Here is a 20,440-nt window from a genome sequence, read left to right as displayed (position 1 = left end):
CCTTTTGCAGGTTGCTTTCAAGATGTACCTTGGGGTCACCCCTAGCGTGAGCTGCAGTAGTGCCGCAGGAAATGAATTCTCCTTGATCCTGGACAAAAACCCACTAGTGGACTTTGTGGAGGAGCTGCCAGCGGAACGAGCATCACTTTGCTACTGTAACCTCCTCTGCGGAGTGATTCGAGGTGCCTTGGAAATGGTAAGGAATGTTTTCTCCATTCTTTGTTAATATGCAGAGGCACAGGAAAGCAAAAGCACTTGCTCAGATAAATGAAGGATGTTTAGTAGTGTTGAATCTCTCTCTCAGATTAAATGTCTATGCCTAAGTAAAAGAGGGCCAGGCTGATCCTGGATCCTGAGGTAGAGAAGCACGCAGGTTGGCTCACCTCCACACTGTCCCTGCGTGGCTCTTCCATGGCTGACTTGGGTGCAAAAGCCAGTGGGAGCGGGGAGCCAGCTAACGCGCGCTGCGGAGAGCGCCGGGGGCATGCTGGATGACTCCGCTGCTGCTCCTTCAGCCTACCTCGTTTTCCTGCATAGGTGTAACCGGTAATAGCCATCCCCGATGCTTTCCAAATACATGAAGATAAATAACGTTGTCAGGTTACCGCAGCGCCTGCTGAAAGGGAGAACAAAGTGTGGATGAGTATAACGTTAAAGCCAAAGCACCAGAAGTGTATCAGATGGATTCCAAATTTTGTTCTTAAATTTAAGACTTTTACAAAAGAATAAACAAAGGGCATCATTTGAAAGTCACTGAAGTGTAGAGCTTCTGTGGCATTTTCTGGAACATAGCTTTTGGTCTGCTTTATGTTTCTGTCAATATGTAATTTGTCATGTATCTTATGTTCCAAGAAAACAAAAGCTGTGCAAGTATTATGTATGTACGTCAGTCTCAGTATTGTTGTATCTGATATAAGACTAATTAACAAAAGAATTCTATCATAAGTTTTAGTACGTGACCAGAAAATTTTGTGATCACAAAATCAAGTACACAATTTAGGTTCTCGGAAGAAAGCAAAGCACTGGAATGAAGGGTAAGGTATTATACAAATTCCAGTGTATATAAACTTCCTTTTTATTAACTCAGTTGGGAAAGATATTTTAAAACAATCCAGAAATCTATTTCTTATGAAACCTGAGAAAGGGGGTCCCCTTGTGGTAAGAGAGAAGCAGCTTGTTATACTGGAGGAGGGGAAAAAACGGGACATTTCTTTGCTTAACTGATCAGACCTGATTCTTTCTAGGTTCACTTAGCAGCAGAAGTTACCTTCCTTCAGGACAGGCTGAAGGGCGATGCTGTGACAGAAATAGGAATTACGTTTTTAAGGAAGGCTGAAGACAGAAAGCACAAAAGAAATAAATGAAAGAAATATTGGGAGAAACCCTTGCTGAGGGATATTTTGCACCTTTTGTTTCTGAAGAAGACATGCAGGGTAAAAATGGCTTCGCTGAGCCAGCTGCACCAGTTGTACGCTTGAAAGGTGAAGAGAGCCGGGCGGCAAGCACGAGGGGCAGAGCAGGGGGAGAGCAGTGTTAATTGTCATGACAGAGATACCAGTGTAAAAGATCGAAATGGCCTGCCTTTCCTTCTTGCATAACCATGCTCTTGAGCTCAATGAAAATTTTATCTCAGTATTTAGTACACACTGGATGCAAAATATTCATTCGGACGCCAACTGTTTTTGGATAAACATGACCACCTTTTCCCGTTTTGTTTGTTGGTAATGTTTCAAAGCATGCTTGCTAAGCGGTGCTTTATTTTGCTGGTTGTTTGTGGTTAGGAATAATGAATTCATCCGCTGTGACTGCTGTATGCAGTGTCTCGCTGTCAGGTGCCTGTTTTGATGCGTAATGGTTTGCCATTCACTGTCCTCCACACCAGACATCCTGCTCCCTTCGAAACCAGAGAGGGATGCGGCTTCACTGACATCAGGAGCCGCGTCAGTTCGTTACGGCTCTTTCAGGCGCCACGTTTTGCTGGCGTTGCCGGTTCAGCCCCGTGCACACGTCAGGCCGCAGCACTGACAACCACACCGACGCTTGTGTTGCTTCAAGCCATGGGCCTTTTCATGTCAGTCTTCTCTTCAGGAGCACCGATCTTATGACCAAACTGAACAGAGCATGGCATATTTAATGTGTAGTCACTGTGGATCTGTACTCACCTAAGGAAAGTCGAATAAAAATTCAGAGATTGCCACACAACTGGTTTGCTGGTCGTTGTGTCTGTTCTTACCCGACCTTCATCACCGGCTGTTGAACATCTTCCCCTTGGCAGTGGACTTGTTACCACAACATGACTGGGAAGTAGAGAAATAGCAGCCTTACAGAGACCTGAGTCATAGGAAAGGTTTAGCGTTGTCCGGTATAATGCAAGATATCTGGGTAAGGGTTGGACAAAACCCCAAGTCCTAGCACAGTACCCTACCCATGAAGCCAGCTCACCTTCTTCTCACCAAAGCTCTTGTTTTAAACTGAAATACAAACCCACAATTCAGTTCAGTGAAGCCCAGAGTTAACTGTGATTTGTACCTTCATCTCCTGTTTTTCCCTCAGTCTGTTTACCTCTTAATCCTGCTAAGTAAGGGACACCTCATACCTTGGGGACAGCGGGGTTCATTCCCACCAGATCTGTACAATCCTCACGATATTCTTTCTCCCTTCATTTGTCTTAACAGTGTCGTACAGTGGTGGTGTAATATAATGGTGCTTTAAGAGAATAATTTTGTACAGAACAAAAAATAAGCTATTCATTACCCAGCCTTGGGCTCAGCCCAGTATGCCGTTACCTGCTATGAATAACGAGGTACAACATGTAAAAATGTGTTACAACCCATAATGAGTTTCCCTACTTTTTTTTTTTTTTTTTAATCAGGGCTGAAAGGTCTTGTGGAATTTGTCCGATTTCACTGCCTGTGCAGGAGCCCTCGGTGGGGTTTTTGCTGGTTGTGTCCAGCTGGCTGAGATGGACATGTGGTGACTTTGGCTGACCACAAGAAGGTTTTTTACAAGGCAATGGCCATTTTTCCTTTTTCCAGCATTCTTCCTACACTGGATCACCTCGTCCATTGTATTCTAAAGATGGAGTAAGTAAAAGTTAGGTAGAAAAATGGTAATAAACAACAGAAGAAACAGTGACCCGCACTACGTTACCATTAATAGCTGACATTAGCTACCCTATGCACATACAGTCTTTTGCTTGTCTCACTTGGTAACATATTCACAGAAGTGTTCCTCAGTGTTTCGTTTTACTGTAGGCCCTTCTTTTGAAGGCCTCTAATGGAGCATTCACAAGTGTGCTGAAGCTTCTCTTTCTTTGAAATGTCTTTCGTTATAAATGTAATTATGTACAGAAGATATGAGTGTTACATAAAGGTGAGGAAAAATCAAAATTCAAACATGACTGCATACAAAACCAATATATAAATATCTGCTTCTATCCTTATACATAGATACAAATTTTTTCCTTCCCCTAGAAGTCACTTTATCTGCGAAAAACAGACTGCTATCAATGCCAGCAAACTTGAAGATATGTATTGCAGTCCCATTTGAAGCCTTTGCTCATTGATTTTAATTAGAAGTGCTGGCTCTGCGTCTTCCCTGGAAAGCCGAGGCAGCTTTGGTAATGAGACCCGAGCAGTTGCGACCGTGAGTGGGAAGTGGCAAAAGCCCACCCAGATGCAGCTGAGAGGATTAACACAAATTCTGAGGGTGTTTTCACTGCAGCTTCTCATTGGGAAATGAAATAAGGCATGGCTTGTTCGTGGAGACTTTCCATCTATCCTGAAGTATTTTATTATATCTCTAAGGTAAAGAAAGCCTGGCCCCACTGCGCCAAGGAATGTTTTGGCACTGATCGCAGCGGGGCCGAGACATTATATCCTTCCCATTTACGACATTCCAGAGTAGATTTATCTTTCTCTAAATGTCAATGAACAAACAAACTCTTCAATATGAGTGGTAAAATGGAACATTTTTAACTGAACTGTGATTCCTGGAGGCACAAGTAACAAATCGGACACTTGTTACTCTATTATCATCAAGTTTCTTGGAAGGAAAACAACACCGAGCAAGTCAGTGATTCTGTGACAAAATGAATACTTTTTAAAATTCTTTTCTACATACAGAATTAAATCTTGTTTTCCCTTCATGTGTTATATTTTCGTTTTATAATAAGAATGAGGCTTCCAAGCTAGTTATATTCAGCTAGTTAAAATAGGTTCTTCCCTTATTTCTTCCTTGGAGAATGACTGTAACGAACAACTTCATGGGATTCCTCTCTGTCTGAATAGTTTCCAAGTTAGAGTTTACTGTCTAGAAAGAGAAGATTTCTGGAAGGAGTGAAAGGACAGCCCAGGCAATATGACTCACCCTCTCCAAAAAAAGCTTCTCAGAGAAAAACTGAACTTTATCATTCTTCACTCAAAACCGGTATCTTTGTTTCTTATCATTCAATGTTCTTTGCTAAGAACATTATTATTTGCTAACATGGATTGTGGATTTATAATGTCCTTAAGTGTGTAGCTGTGCTTTAAATGTTTGTTAACATAAGCTTCACCTACACTGCCATGTTATGCATAAGCCTAACCCATCGAGACATGCTAATTTGCACTTAGACTTCATTCTGGATCAAGTTAAACAGTGTATTTGGCAGGCATACCCAGGTGTAGCTTAGGTACTGATGCCAGGGCCAAAACCCTATATGTAATATTATATATTTTTTAAAAACCCATAATAATTATGTATTTGTCAGAAAAAAATAGAAAAAATAGAAATGGAATATAAACAGTTTAATGTTGGTGTGTTTTCCCTGCAGCATTCAAGTGCCTATTTTTTTCCATTAAAGAGCTTTACAACTACAGGAAATGAGCAGTAGAGCTAATTAAGAAGGCCTGCTGCAAAAGGTGATCAAGATCAGGCAGTGGTAAAGAAAATTCACCACCACAGAAGTTTTTAGTTTCACTGTTATTACCTAAAGCTGCTGAGCATGTAGGGTTAAATTGGTTGGAATATTTTTGCTCATCTATTCAAACTGATAAGCAGCTGAAGTCATTCTGATGGACGCCTTTGTTATGCACAGATAGCTCCAAAATGCTAATTGCTTCCCAGATTTTAAAAGATACAGCCTGAAAGTAAGTATTTTAGTCTAAAGCTTGCTCTAAGCTCCACTGAAAGATGTATTGTCAAGTAAGAGCTAATAAACTAAGCTGAATTTCTGATCAAAACTTCCATTCCTTTTTGCCTCTTTGATACTGCCAGGTATGAAGGTTTGGTATTGTTGCTCCAGCTGCCAAATGCCTTTAAGGTGTTTGGTAATAATTTGACATAGTACGTGCTGACGTCTTTGTGGATGCTGATTATTTTACAAGTGCGGCTCTTCTTAATGAACAACAACATATGAAAACTCCCATCATGACAGATCTATTTATTTAAATGTACTTAAGCAAAAGTAATAAAGTGTTTTTAAAAACAAATCTGCTGAGGGTTACAACTATCAGCTTCTACATACAATTTGCATAGATTTCAATAAGAGCACAGAATAAGACTCTTCTTATATCAGTAGGGTTAAAAGACTGCCAGGGTTGCAAAGGATTTGTTTCATTAAAACCCTGATTCGCTTGCGCTTTCTTCATCCACAAATCCTAAAACAGGGGGTTTCTGATCTCCTTCCCCGAATTTGATGCTGTTGCCGCTGTTTGTGTTAATGTACTTGTGTATCATGCTGTAATACTGCTCTTGTGAATTTAAGGTCTACAAGAATGAAATCTTCAGCCAGTCTTCATTGCTGGAAGTCTGAAATGGTGCTGGGTTAGTGGCTTCAAAAAAGCAATCTGTATTTATTTCTGCCAGCCTGGTTGCATGCTCTTTAGCCTTGGTCCCAAAGAGCTCCCGTTCCTTTTTTGAGCAAATTTTCCAGAACTTGAGCTGAAGATAGCTAACCGGGGAGCGACAGGGGATGACACGTGTTACAATCAGTGCCACAGTCATGATGCTGACTATCAGGAGCCGTCCTATCAGCCTGGAAAAGAGATAGATGGGTTAACAGTGGTTTTGCATGGTCATATGTAGGAGTATAGAACTTCTTAACATTGAAGCAGACATGAAAACTGTAAGCAAAGATACCCTGGAGTGCCTGTAACAGTCTGCTCGCTGCAGAAGGAGAGGATCCCGTGCATACGATTCAGCCAGCCTTACAGAACTTCTGCACTCCTGAGCTGATCTGGTTGGATTGAGGATGAATACCAAAAAAAGAGAAGGTAAAGTTCTTTCCTCAGTTATATCCTGCTTTCTTAACTTTAAAGGCAAGATACTGACCAGAGGTTTCTGTAGTTGTGGTTAGATTTACGGTACAGAGGGTGCAGAATCACCCTGTCCACCTCTGGTGCTGTGAATTAGACCTCCTGTTTTTCATCTGCTCTTGGGAAGTACCTTCTCTCCCTGACGTCTGAGCCTGCAAAAAATAGCCACTTGCCGCAGCACACAGGAAAAGTTGTGTCCTGTATGTTTTGTAGGCCAGACACAGATTTGACTATTAAATATGGGAATTTATTCTTGTTTTATACATGATTTTAACATTCCTAGATAAGTCTCAAAAGGCCCCACATAAAACAGGTAGATGCTGGTCCCTTCAGTACTCAGTGGTACCTAGCTGGAAGGTCCAGGCAGACATCTCACAGCATTCCCTTTCACCTCAGGCTGATTTTTTTTTCAAGAGAAAAACATTGAATGCTAAAGAAAAATGAGTTTGTATTCTTTTTCGTTCTTAATTTTGTTGAAAGTAGATCAGATATTAAAAATAATGGTCAGTAATAAAAATGCTCTCACACTTTTTCTGTTCTTACTTGACTGATTTGGGGTTTTTTAGATTTCATTGCAATATCAGTAACAGTCAGTCTTCCTTGATTTTGCTCATTTCTTACCCTATCTGAATTCAGTGGTATAGAGGTGCCCCTTTTCAGCCTTTTTCTCGGCAGAGCAGCATGCTAAATATTTAACAAATATAAACACTTTTTTGGTTTTAATAAGCGTTTGTACTAAACAGGAACTTACAAAAATCCAAGTAATTACAGTCTTTTATAAAGTTAACTCCATTAACCAGCCTTAATGTTTTCCTGAGAAAAAGTGATAAAACCTGATTTTTTTACTGGAGTTAAGACGATGACCAAACAAACTTAGAAACAAAACTGGAGTGTTGCCAAAATTTGGGGGTTTCATTTCACTCAAAAAAAAAAAAAAAATCCCCACACAAGTGCTATTTTTTTGATCATGCAGTTTGCCTTCATCACAAGAACACTCTAACAAGACAGATACATATTTTAACTATTCTTATAGAATACAAGCGTGAAATTATTAATAGGTTCAAGCACTGAGATTCGTAGTCAAACAAGCTGTCCTTATTTGTTTCACTTGCCAGCTCTCTGTTGCAAAGATGCTTCAGCTTCCTCTCTGTTCGTGACCTCAGCTTCCCCTCAGCTAATGTGTACTTACAGAAGTTTGAGGTATTTAAAGGGGTGAAAGTGGAAAAAGGTAAGAACTCACACCATGCCTACGTTAAATGAGAAGAAAACTTGCTGTGGAAAGTTCTGGTCTCTAGGCTGGCTCGCTGCCTGGCTGTGAGAGAGGTTTTGTAAATGGCAGTGCCAAACTATTGCCATGCAAACATGCAAAATAGCACAAATATACACTTGCTACCTTTCTGTTAGGTTTTTTTTTTTTGCTAATGAATTTTTGCTAATGGTGTACATTTGGTAGATTATATAGTGTGAGATAGGACTGTTTAGTCCCCAGCAGGCACAACCATGCATTGAGCAGCCAGCGCTGAAGCCCATAGGGTGAAGAGAAGAGCGGTGAGGCTTTACCTCGGACTGTGCCTGAAGGCTGAGGAATTTGCCTGGCATCTCCTCCCATAACTTCTCGTCGCAGGGTGTTTTGAGCAGCAGCCTGTGGCACTCTCGTCCTTTACCTTTACACACGCGGTTCGTTATCAGGCTGCTCCCGCTGGCCGTGCACTCGTAGAAGCTGGCTCTGAGCAGGGCTACCGTGATCCAGGAGAAGGCTGGGTCCACCAAAGCCCTGGCTGTCACCGACAGCGGCACGAGGCACCAGTGGGAGCGGGTTCCCCAGGGGCTGCAGCTCAGCGCTTCTTCGGAGGGCAGCTGCCTGTCCCCAGGCACCACGTCCTGGCGTTCACCGCGTTTCAGCCGAGCAGAAAGAGGGTGAAGGCAGGCACTGTGAGGAAGACGGAGCCGTACAGCGTGTTCCCAGGATTGCCGGGATGCTTGAACACCACAAAGGAGAAGGTGTGCTCGCTGGCAGCCGTCAGCAGGGACACAATGCTGTGACCCACAACGGTCTGGTGGCGGAGGCAGAACTCCAGTGCCCCGCGTAACTTTTACCCATTTTCTGCCTCCCCTTACTTTGAGGAGAGTGAAATCTTAGTCAGAAAAGGAAAAGAGAAAGACAAGTATCCTGAAGCTCCCACAGCTTAGAGCAGCTTGCAGGGCTTTCACCTTCTAGCGGTGGTGGTGATGCACTGAGGCACAGAAGCAGCTCTCAGGGGAGACAGCAGGGCACCGGCTCACTGCACCGTGTCAAGGTCAAGTGGAGACCGCAGTGGAAACCCACCCCAGTAATCAACGTCAAAACAGCAAAGATCTATCTTTGTTTCTATACAAATAGTTTGTATTTGTCCACACATGCATTGTAACTAGCAACGCCTTAAACCTCATAATCTTTTCAGTGAAGCTTCTCAGTGAGGCAACAGATTCAAAGTGTGAATAAAATGTGAGAAGACCACCCAGAACTGTGTACATTTTTTTATCCTGCCTTACTATGAGCAACACAATATGGCTTGTTCTCTTTTGGCAGACAATTCAGCTACAAACATGTTAATTATTCAAGCTAATCAATTAATCTTTTAAAATTAGTTATAGTTAGAGCAAATTGGCCAGTGCACACATAGCAATGACCCAGTAAGTGGTTTCCACTGAAGCTCCAGTTACCAGAGTACCGTTTGCCAGGAACCAGACTTTGGACTCCCTCCTCCGTAGCACGTAGTGGCAGCTTTGTAGCCCAGAAAAAAATCCACCCCTAAACGAGCAGAAACTAAGCAGATGGCATGACGTGGAAAAATGATGGAAAAGGCTTGCATAATGAAGAAAAATATCTGGAAGGGATTCCTGGGCTTGGAAGACTGAGCTGCCTATGAAAACATTTGCTCCCAGAGTCCATAGGTTTTATTCATGCCCTGAGGGAGCTCGACCAGGCTCCTAGCTAAGGTTTGTCTCTTCTAAATCTAGATGAGGCTAACCGGCATTCAGAATTAGGGAAGCTGAAGCTTCGTTGCTTGCTCGTAGCCATGTAGCTGAAGCTCTCTGAGGCGATGTAGGCAGTGCGGTAGTTTGCTGTTGTTACGTGCTTGGTGACAGCCAGCCGTGCAGCCAGCCGGAGAGCTGGTGGTCGCTGTCATTTTCTCTGCCACAACCACTTACCTGGGGTTTGGGAGTCAAAATCCCCTGCCCCTTGCATGAGCTGTCTGGCCTCACCGGGTGCACCGGCAGTACGACTTCATCCCGACCCGATTCCAAACGCTGTAATTTACACTGCACTGATTCCTCCTGGGCGTTATCACGGCACAGTTTACGGCAAAGCCAGAGCCTCACCGCGGGCTCAGGCGAACGCTGCCTCCAGCGAGGCCGGCCCGGCGTGGGTGCTGACGAGACGGCGAGGCGCGACGCTGCCTGCATCCCTCCGTGCCGCTCCCGGGGCCGCAGGAGCCCAGCGGGTGGAAAGCGCGGCGAGCCGTGCTCCGTGCTGAGCTGCTGCCGCTGCCGCAGAGAAACCGTGCCGCTCACCCAAAACGCCAGTCTGGAGGAGGCTTTGCTTTGTTATCGCGCGGCAGGGTAATATAAAGACGTAAAACCAGCCAGAGTGAATCAGACTGAAGGCTGAGTTAGTCTGGTCACCTCTTGGTTACAGCGGAAAGCTGGGGAAGGAGCACGAGGACAGGGAAAGCGAGCTCAGGAACGCACTCACACCCCAACGTTAATTTGCATTTCGGGAATTTCCTTTGCATCTACCACCTGTTGATGTATTTCTTCTGTAAATTTGTCCGGTTTCAGTTTTAACCCATGCAGACTTTTTTAACATCCGAAATATTGTATAGCAAGTGTGCTTAACCTTCATTCAAACCTGACACCCCCCCATTCGATGCCCCCAAGTTCTGGCAGGGGAAGAGAGAAAACAGTGGATCCCTACCTGGTCTCTCCATCTGCTCTTGATCTTGCACATCTTCATCATAGCCCCCTCTTTTCCAGGCTGAGGAGCCACTAATAGATTTAGTCGTTCCTTGTCTGATGTAATATTTGTTTATTTTATTTTTTTTTAGCCAGGCTGCCACCTGAACCAGTCTCTAGGATTCAGGTATCGTTTTTTACATAGTGGGAAATGTGGGGTATACCAGATTTACAGTGCATTGAAGGTGCAGCTGAATGACAGTGTGCTACAACAGCATACTGACACTTTTTTTTTCTATTTCCTTGTAATAATTTCTAGAATTTTAACTGCTTTTAGATCATCCATGAAGCACTGAGTTGATATTTTAGCGAGTTATGTATTATAATAAAAAAATCTCAGTCCTGAGGGATAATCTCAGTCAGTTTAGAGTCTATCAATCAGTGTATATATGAAGGTAGGATTTGGTTTCACTTTGAACACCACTTCCCCTCCACTGAATTTGACCTGCCATTTTGCTTTCTGGTCAGGCAGTCTAGTAAAGTATATCTGCAGTTCTTTAAAGCAGAAGTTTAACTATCCAGAATAACTTCGTATTATTGGCAAATATTGTTGCCTTGATTTTCACCCAGAGGCAATGGTTAGCATACCTTGAAACCAGAATTCACCGTGTCTGAAAAAGTCGTAGCAGATGTCGGGATGGCAGAAACAACAGAAGCAAGGTGAGATCACTGCAAAGGCACCTCATTACAGAGACAGGGACGTGGGCTGCCTCTGAGCACCACTGGTTTAACAAGGGATCCCGACGACCAGCGGCAGTCCTCTGGAGCAGACAGCGACCACACAGGGGAAAGAGTACAGCCAAGAAGTGCTGCTACTTCACTTTCTGAGCCTAATTTTAGCAGTGTTTTATTTATCTGTAATAAAATACGATTTCAGGAACAAGCTTCCTGGGAAAAGGGCGGGGAGCTCTGCATGAAAAAGGATTAACCCTGCTCTCCAAGCAAACATGTTTCCAGTAAATACTCCAGAAAGAGGTGGGAGAGGGAGGAGAGACCACCCTGGTTGGAAAGCGAGGGTGTAGCTGTGCCAGGAGTCAAACGGGGAGCAGCGATGGCGGGGGCGAGCCCCACCTGGGGGGGCTGGAGAGGGTCCCGGGCGGCAGGGGAGCACGGAGCCCTGCGGCCGGCTGCTTTCCGCGTCCTCAGAGCATTGTTCTCCCAGGGCAGTTCTTTCTTGCCCTCTAAATTAACACTTGTCTCGCTGCAACAGCTGTAAAGCATTAACTGGAAAGTGTTTAAAAAAACAGTTTTCTGCTAAAGAACCCAGAATTCCAATGTAATGGTTGTTTTTGCATTGATTTGCATCAAATTTCATGCCTTCCGAGGGGGATGAAAACAATGCCAGAATGCGAAAGACAGATATTTTTAGAACAAAATGATTATTTTTATTATTTGAAACATGTTTTCTTTTTGAAATATACTTTATTAAAATGAAGGGGTCAGTCAATTGAAAACAAATTGACTTGTTTAATATTTTATCAAGTTTCTCCCTGACGTTCTAATTTCTATCCTTGCATTTGCAGCTGAATCAATCTCAAAATTTTCTAGCTGGAAAAATCTGTAGTCTAACTAGTTCTGTGGTTGTATCAAATGCAGAATACTGGTCTTAAATGCAGCATGTATGTGTGTGTGTGCACATATTGGGTAGATCTTGTTTTAGTCATGTTAGTAAGTCCTTACAATAGGTTATTTATTTTTTTGCTGGGACATTTGTTATTTGTTTGGAATAGCAAAAGACTGGTTTTGTTTTTCCACAAATCATTCTCTTTCTAGCTGCTCCGACCAAGGCCCATCCTGTCCCAGATTCCTGTCATTAGTCTTATCAAGCTCAACTTCCTCTTCACATTATTACTCTAATGTCCATTGTACATCCATGGATGCAATGGAAAAGAGCACATCAGCACTGGTGTTCTTTTTATAACAACCGGACTTGCTTCTTCAAGTGAGAGAGTTGTAAGCTGCATTTCTCAGTGCCCCGTTCAGAAGGACATATGGAAAAGTCTTTTTATTCTAGGAAAATTCTTGTAACGCCTTTTGTCTCGTTCCAGGTGAAATTAATGCTTAACTAGTGGGGGTCTTGTCCACAAGCAGATCTGCACCTACCCTCCAGGTGGACTGACCTCCCCCGGGGGCCCATTACCTCAGTTTGTGAAACCGAGGAAGTTATTCTGACTTTACAGTTGAACCAGCCTTCTTACATGTTTGTGAAGTGTCACACAGCTCAGTGGCACCACATAAATCATTAATAGTACTAATACTTAGTAGAGAGCAGCCTGAGAAGTAGCACTGTGACTGGGCATGTACAGCTTACAAGTATTTGTGTACATTATACTGCTATTTTAAGGCATTACATTTATTAGAAGTTTTTGGCTGAAAATGAATTTTAGTGGGTAGGAAGGAACCACGTCTGCAAAACCAAGTGTAGCTCTGAAGGAGGCTCTGACGGGTGAGCTCTGGTACAGTCACACAGGCCATTGCACTAATTTTCTCTTGCTATTATTAACTGCTGCTCTTTTAACACTACAGGTCTCATTTCTGGATGGGGAGGGTCCTGTAACCCAGTCCGAGTGTCCTACAACAACCAGCAGTGTGAGGGCTTTACTGTTCAATCTACACTAATCTACAATCTATAAGTGCCATAAATAAGTCTGTGCGATTCTTTAAGTGTTGGCTGTGGATTAAGTGAAAAATATTTGCTGAGTTTATAAGAAAATATATGATATTTTCATAGGATTAGAAAGGTAGAAGTTGTCAGGTTTTATGATGAAATTGAGGAGCCTTAGTGAGGCAGATTATAGAGTTAATTCATCTGTAATCAGGTAAATCACCCTCGGTAGTCAACTAGTCAGTTATAAGAAAACAAAGCTCAGTCTTTTTAATTTACTATGAAAAATGAAATGCCATAAAATTACTTTGCAAGTGTAAGCACATTAAACCCAAACTACTTCTATAATCTTATTATAAATGTTTTGTATTCCATGCGTCCTTGCTTTCTTCAGGTTATGCCATCCCATCTTGCTGTCTTGGAATTGCTGAATAGCTGAGATTTGATTCTGTTCCACTCCTTCTGTGTGTGTGTGCGTGCGTGTGTGTGTGTGGCCTGATTCTGTCTGATCATACGCTACAAAATATGTTCTGTACTTTTTCATTCAATTAATCTTTCTTCCTCTTTTTAAACTTTAACTAATTAACTAGTTCTTCAGTTCATGGTAGTATGCCCCTTTCCCCCATTTCCAGTTCCCCATCCTGGGCTCCTTTGCTGCCCAAATTTTGTTACTTAAAGAATTTTTTTCTAACAGTAAGGCAGTGCAAGAGCTGAGACCCTGTCCCTTTCAAAGCTGTCCACATTCAGCTATCTTTTAGTTATGTCAATAAGTTCACAGCCTTCTCTGGGTAAAATCAGGTGAGCAAGTTAAGAATGAAAAAAAAAAAAAACCGTAATGAATCTTCCTGTGAAGGGATGCCAGTCATTTCTTCTTGGTAAGTTTAGAAGACAGGCAAACCAATCGTCCATATGGAAGAAAGTGCTTAAAAACATTAATATACTTTTACCAGTGAAAAGAAATTTCACAGTAGTAGCCACAGCTACTACTTCTAACGTACCCCTGGAGGAAGATAACTTCACCAGGAAGCACTACTTTCGCAAAGGAAATGATGGGTGACTAGACTTCACCGCAGATTTTTCAATCCCTCTCCCACCAAACAGCCTACATGATATACTAGATTTAGCATATAATTAAAATTTAGCATACATTTCTCTCTGCAGAATGAACATTCATTCCACTCTTCATTCAGCAACGATGACCTCGAGGGAGGTCTAGAAACTGTCTCAGTCTCCTGTAACTGAGTTTTGTTCTTACAGCATTGGAAAGTTTCTGGTCCTCAGCGTCACTTGCTCATATAGTTTTCCTAATCAATCTCATTCCTTACCTGCAGAATACCCAAGCTGTTTCAGCTTACCACAAATGTATGAGCCGTGTCAGACTCTATAGTAGGTATGTCTGGCTTGTAGTAAAGGCTGAATTCTATTACACTCAAAAGCACTTTTGGTACCTGCCTTTTATAAGCAGCTAGTCCTGCTGTCAGCCTGTCCTGGGAGAATCTACGACATTGTAACTGGCAGAGAAAAATCTTTTTTTTTTCTTTTTCGATAGGAAGATATGATTCAAAAGGAAAGAATGATAGATGGGACATAAGGAGAAAGCATTCCCAGTTGCCTGTATCTTATGTTAGCAGTAATTTTCCAAGTGTCTGGGTCTGCTTTCATTTATTCTGTAATGCTCAATTACTCCATCATCATTGTCATTTTATTTGCAAGGCATTTGCAGCTGTAAGTATTTCATCGCATTATTGAACATCTTCTATATTCCTCTACCTTACGTAAAGGCAGAGTTATTTAAGTACCCTCCCAGGGACTCTGGTCCTCTGCCCATTTTCCCATTGCTAGCGACCTGCAGTTGGGTCCACCAGAAGAAACTTCATGAGGCATACAAGATTGTGTTTTACCAGAGTTTACCACTTCTGCTGTCAGAAACAGATCCTCCATGCAGCTTATTGGAGGAACATCCTATGGAGCCTTGGGGCCTCTGAGGCAGAGTAAGATATATGACATTTTAAGGCAAATCCATTGCATACTGTTCACCACTCACTGGGGAAGTGGGATCTCATCATTGATAATGGGTCAATCACAGTCACCTTTGTTACCTGGCAAACTTAATAAATGAAAGAATACAATTACTTGACTTGATCAAAAAAAGGGTTATGCCATATAAAAAAAAGACAAGCATGAGAGAAGTGAATATAGTTCTAGACTATAGTTATCAGTTAAGATCTACTGTAAGTGCTTTAGCATCTTTACTAGGTCATGAAGCAACTTGGCCTTCCTTAGCATGTCCTGAAGAGTTCAGCTCCTCATCTTAAGGCTAGTCCTATTCTTTAGGGAGCAAAAGAAATGCATATGCTGATCACCTACTCTCTCTTGCCACAGGCTGAATTAATCTAGCTTAGTCTCACAGCAATGTGGCAGTCTAGGGAAGTTTCCGCGCCCCATCCTCCTCAAGAGTTCTTCACTGGCATTTCCTGTGGGCAGATCCAACGGGCCCATCTTTCCTGGCATTCCTAGCTTCCTGTGTTACAACCTTTATGAAGACAAAGTGGAAAACCAGGGGTTTTTATACTCGTGATTTTAGAATCATTCCACCTCCTTGAAGATTGCCTTCCAATTGGCGGTAGGTACATAGCTAGACTGAGTGTATAACATTTGGAGTGAAAGTGCTTACTGGTGAAAAAAAGGTATGTTAATGTTTTGGGGAAAGTCATACATTCATAATATCCTTTTGCTATGGATTATTGTTCATGGTAGCACAGCCCTGGGAGTTGGAGGGGGACAGCTTTGCTCTTGATTGTACCAGGGTCAGTTAGGAGTGAAACCAGTAAAATCACAGGCAGTTTTGGGCACAAGTCAGAGGGGAAAAAGGCCACAATATCATGCTAAATATCTTACACAAAAATGCATTTCAAATGCTAAGCAATTTTTCTCTGAGTCCCTAAACTTCTGGAAAATCATCATAAATGCTATGAATGCTGTTTTCTTTCATCAGCCTGGGGAATCTGGCAGGAAAGGCAGCATCTGGGGAAAATGCTACATGTGCATTTAGCTGAAGGAATGGCTAGAAACACTGGGATAAAATGGCAAATAGGATAAAAAGATGGGGAGCTTCTTTCCTCATAGAATCATATGCCTGTACCACAGCTCATTGCGTACAGCAGGCTTATGTATGAGGAACAAGCAAGTGCCCCTTGCTTAGGTGGCAATGCCCAGCTTTACTGTTGCGGGGGGATACACTACGTATGTCATGGAGGACATAGGTACTGGACCCTGTCCTGCCGAATGACTGAACGTGATACAACTCGTGCGGAGTAGGCTTGACACACGCCAGCCTCTCTGTGTGCATGCTGTGCGTGTGAAGTTCAGTACGCTGCTGCCTGCCCACGTGTCAGGGGTTCTTAGAAAAGAGGGAAGCTGGGAGTGGGCTGTCACCACTGTGACAAGTCACGGGGACCCTGCGGGACTGATGTCTTCCCCAGGGGTCTCTCATACACAGAGCAGGCTACCAGTGAGGAATGGTGGTCACAGCCCATTCCTCATGGCTATCTTTCCCAGGGGACCCCACAGTGCTTTTCCTTTCTGTGACTGGTGAATGTCTGCAGCCCAGATGGATGGGGCTGTATGTTGGGAAGCCCCGAATTAGATGCTGAGCTGAAGAGCTCTGAAGTCCCAGCTCACCTTACATGTACAAGTTAAAGCTTACCTGAGAACAGATGAGAAGAACGCTGCTTTCACAGAATCACTGAGGCCCAGGGGGACTATTAGGATCCCACCGTTTGTCTCTCAGTATAATGAGGATTCCCACAGTAACTCTGGTAGTGTTGCAGGCATTCTTGTGGAGAGCACGGATATATAAAGGCATGCCAACAGCATCTCTCCTCCTGCTTTTTTCTGCCTTTTGGAATTTGACTGAGAACAAGTCTGTGGGATTTAACTGCATAATTCCATTACCACAAGAACATCACTACCACAATGCATGATTTACATTGTTCTCTTGCTATTTTTATTAATACGAATTAAAGCAGAGAGGATATGGCCTTGTATATATGGATTCATGTGCTCCTTAGTATATCACGGCCACTGCAGTCATGTTCACCGAAAACTGCGAGATGAAATCTAAATTCCCATGAAAGTATTAGTTTTCCCGTTGACCTAAATGGCTGCAGCCACTATGCAGTGTAGAGCAGCAACCAAGGCAAGCACAAATTTAAATTAGTCACCCACCTGTGTTAGTTATTATCAATAGAAAAACTGATGTGAGCTTTGAGGAAGACCCAACTGTAATCCTGGTTTTCAGAGTATTTTTCAGAATGCACCTGTGTAGTTGGGTCCAGTTCTCCTGCCTGCCTCAAGCAGACAACAGCTATATTCCTTCCTTGAAAAGGTCCTGGGCTCTTTCTTTGAAGTGCTCTGACATTATTTGTTTCAAAGTTGAACTTGTTTAGATAACAGTCTGTACTGATGACAGTATGGACATATCCAGCACTGGATTGCATAGGCTTCCTGCTGCGGAGCGCTCCTGGAGTCAACTGCCAAGAAAGGACAGAAAATAACATCTTGGCTTCGTTAGCTCTGTCTGACTTAGCAGCTTGAAGTTACCTTACTGAATTTTAACAGAGTAGCCAGAGCAAAGGGATTAAAGTTAGACAAAAGTATGTTTGATCCCAACTAAGACTTTTGCAGACCAAATAAATGTGAATTTAATGCCCCAGTGCAGAAATACAGCTATTTTCCAAACACTATATGCTTTCAAACACTAAGAAAAACCTTTTCATCAGTGGAAAATACATAGGCCAACAGAAGAATTTGATGTATTTATTTCAGACATATAATCCTTCAGAATAAGCTTTGATCTTACAAGTTTTAATAAATGAGGTAATGTGCTCCATTCCCTTTGCTTCCTTTAGTCACAATGATGTATATAACATACATAGCCAATTTTTAGCTGGACTCAAAAAGTCATTAAAAAATCTAAGAACCAGATTCCACCCTCAAACATACACACTGTTACCTGTGGGCTGAATCCCCGTTCACTTTGTTCAGAATACACTGAACTAACTTTAGACTACTTTAGACTGCAGCCCTGAAATGAAGCATGCATGACTGAACATCAGCTATTGAAGAGAAGTTGAGTGAAGTCAGCGGGGTCTCAGATGAATACAGGAACCCATCCACATACACCCAGTTGTAGGATAGCCATCTTTTCCTATGGTCAGAGATGCAGAAATTTAACATTTTTAGAAACCAAAAAGAAGCAGAATAAGAACGTGAGCAGAGGCATGTGCCAGAAACACTTCACTGTTGTGACTCCATTTAAAATAGGGAGTGGAAGATACCTTTGCTACTGGGTACCATACAGTGACGTTTCAAAAGTTGTTCAGTATACCCAATCCAGATGAAACTAGTGCTAAGTGCTTCTGCCATGGACAGAACTCACTGAGACTGCTTCTCTCTTGCATTTCGGACAACGGATGCAAAGGCGAGGCCAGCATCCTCTCTTGTGTCAGCAAGCATTGGGGAACACCAACCTTCTCCAGCCCTCCCACCACCCAGTAGGGCTATCTGCGCTGATGCCGTTTACCTGCTCTTCCTCACCGCACTTCCTAGTAAAGCAAGGGCAGCTCAGATTTTTTGGGGCTTGAACTGTTTCTTCATTGCGACGCAGACACTTCTACCCAACAGCCTGTGTTGCTGGTTGCCGATGGCATGGAACCATCTGTTCTTCCATTTGCTTCAAGTTCCATTAAAAAATTATGATCTTTGATAAGGAATGAGAGTGACAAGAAGAATGGAAACAAAACTTACATGAACATTGGAGAGGGACTTTTCAAAGGCTCTGGCCTAGAAAAGTAAGAAAGTACACAAGATTCTTTTCGTATCCAAACTATACTCAGCACAATTACGGCTTCATCACTAGTTGAAGCAAACTTTCGTTGCCCTATCTGAATCAAAGTTACATCTGTGTATGGGGAGTTCAGAGTGTCCAGTAATGACAGTCATATGCAGGTAACATAAATCTTTAACAGAAAGGTATCAGATGCAAACCAAGCACAGGCTGGAAAACACTTGGATTCCCACTTTATGCCGAAATTGGGCTGGTCTCCCATTCAGGAGGACAGCCTGGTACATTTAATCTCCCTTCACTCCATCATTGCATGTACACTATTCATTTGAATGCTGGTCTGCGTTAAAAGCTGCTTTAAGACTTGGCTGTGAGCATGGGCAGCTCTTGCAATCTCCTCTTTCCCTTTGTATTGCTAGAATGGTGCAGAGAAGTGTAGTGTAAATGAGAGCTAACGTCCAGGACCATACCTTACTTTTTAATCTCTGTAATTCTGCAGCTTCATTTGACAGCTACACAAATCCCATGCTAGAATTCAGATGCCACACTACAAAGCAGACCAAGAAATGCAGGTATTTCTCAAAAGCCTTCTAGACTATAGGTTGGCTTTCTATAGCTAATTGTTCAAAGCAATAGCAAATTGGCACCAGGTAAATGTGCATAAACATGAAATAAAGTGAAATATTTGTACAAACTCCACTGTTGACATTAGCCTGATAAAGGCTAAAAGCTACCACAGCTCTGTATTTTCCTGAAGGCTCACGTGGCTGCAAAGAGGAAATGGAGACACAAGCACAGGTTTTTTGCTTATAATGCATAATGACTCCCTGAATTACCCTGGGGCAATTTTATGGCACTGGCTCCCAGTGGAGGGATGTGCCAGGCCATACAACTAAACTGCAACAGTACCTGCATCTTGATTTTTCAGCGTTTCATGGCCAACAATAGTATTGCCTAATATTGGAGAACTAACCAACAGTGTCTTTGAAGCTGAACATAACCCAACAGCTATTTCTGCATGTCTTCATGTTAACACATCGCTAAGGCGGAAATAAGGAATTTTCCAGTGATTATGCAGCCTGTCACAATCTAGTCATGCTTCCAGCAGGCACCACTACAAACATGGAGCTATACTGGGTGACACTCCCCAGTCTCAGCTCTCTTCACCTTAAACAATTAAGTGGGTGATTTGAAATAGGTGATTAACCACCCTACATTGCCTTTTGCAATTAGGGAAAAGGAAAAGTTATGTCTTGAAGGTGTTTCAAGGTCTTAGGTGGACCGAGTAGTTATCTGAAGGCTCTCTTTCTTCACTGAGTATGCATGAATCAGAAATTAACTGGAGTCTTAAATCTTTGCTCAGACTAAATGTACCACGTTTCACTAGATAAATCCAGGCACTGGGGACTGCAGTAGGGCTTATGTATGTGAATACAGTGCTCAGAACTGGCTCAGTAGCTGGAACCTAGTGAAAATATTCTGATCTGTTCACTGGAGATATTTAGACAAGGAAGCTCATCACATTTCAACACATAGACTCGCAGAAGGCTTAGAAGCAGCAATGTAGGTAACAGATACCTTAATGGGTGTAAGGAAGGGGAAACAAAGGTTTGTGGTTTGAACAAAGTGCTGATGAACATCATTAAAATATTTTTGCCGATAATTACAGTAATCAAAGAAAAACAACTTTTCCACAGA

General features: G+C 42.6%; 2 protein-coding genes across 3 annotated transcripts in view; one reads left to right on the top strand and one right to left on the bottom strand.

The window, feature by feature from the left end:
* The window catches only part of TRAPPC3L (trafficking protein particle complex subunit 3L), a 33,942-nt gene extending 31,740 nt beyond the window's left edge, over positions 1-2,202 (top strand). For both annotated transcript variants that reach the window (XM_030001691.2, XM_030001700.1), the window contains 2 exons: positions 11-196; positions 1,245-2,202. In XM_030001691.2, the coding sequence (XP_029857551.1) occupies positions 11-196; positions 1,245-1,364 (306 nt within the window). In that variant the 3' untranslated portion in view covers positions 1,365-2,202. The remainder of the gene's footprint in view (positions 1-10; positions 197-1,244) is intronic.
* Positions 2,203-5,407: 3,205 nt separating this feature from the next.
* Positions 5,408-10,296, bottom strand: LOC115334062 (calcium homeostasis modulator protein 6-like). The gene is given in 5 exon segments (XM_041119406.1): positions 5,408-6,016; positions 7,852-8,137; positions 8,140-8,386; positions 9,489-9,824; positions 10,255-10,296. Coding segments are annotated over 5 exon segments (1,329 nt in total). The 3' UTR covers positions 5,408-5,598.
* Between the last annotated feature and the right edge of the window lie 10,144 nt (positions 10,297-20,440).

Source organism: Aquila chrysaetos, chromosome 2, assembly GCF_900496995.4.
Source record: "Aquila chrysaetos chrysaetos chromosome 2, bAquChr1.4, whole genome shotgun sequence".
NCBI classification, from domain to species: domain Eukaryota; kingdom Metazoa; phylum Chordata; class Aves; order Accipitriformes; family Accipitridae; genus Aquila; species Aquila chrysaetos.
This window is presented reverse-complemented; position numbering and strand designations above follow the sequence as displayed.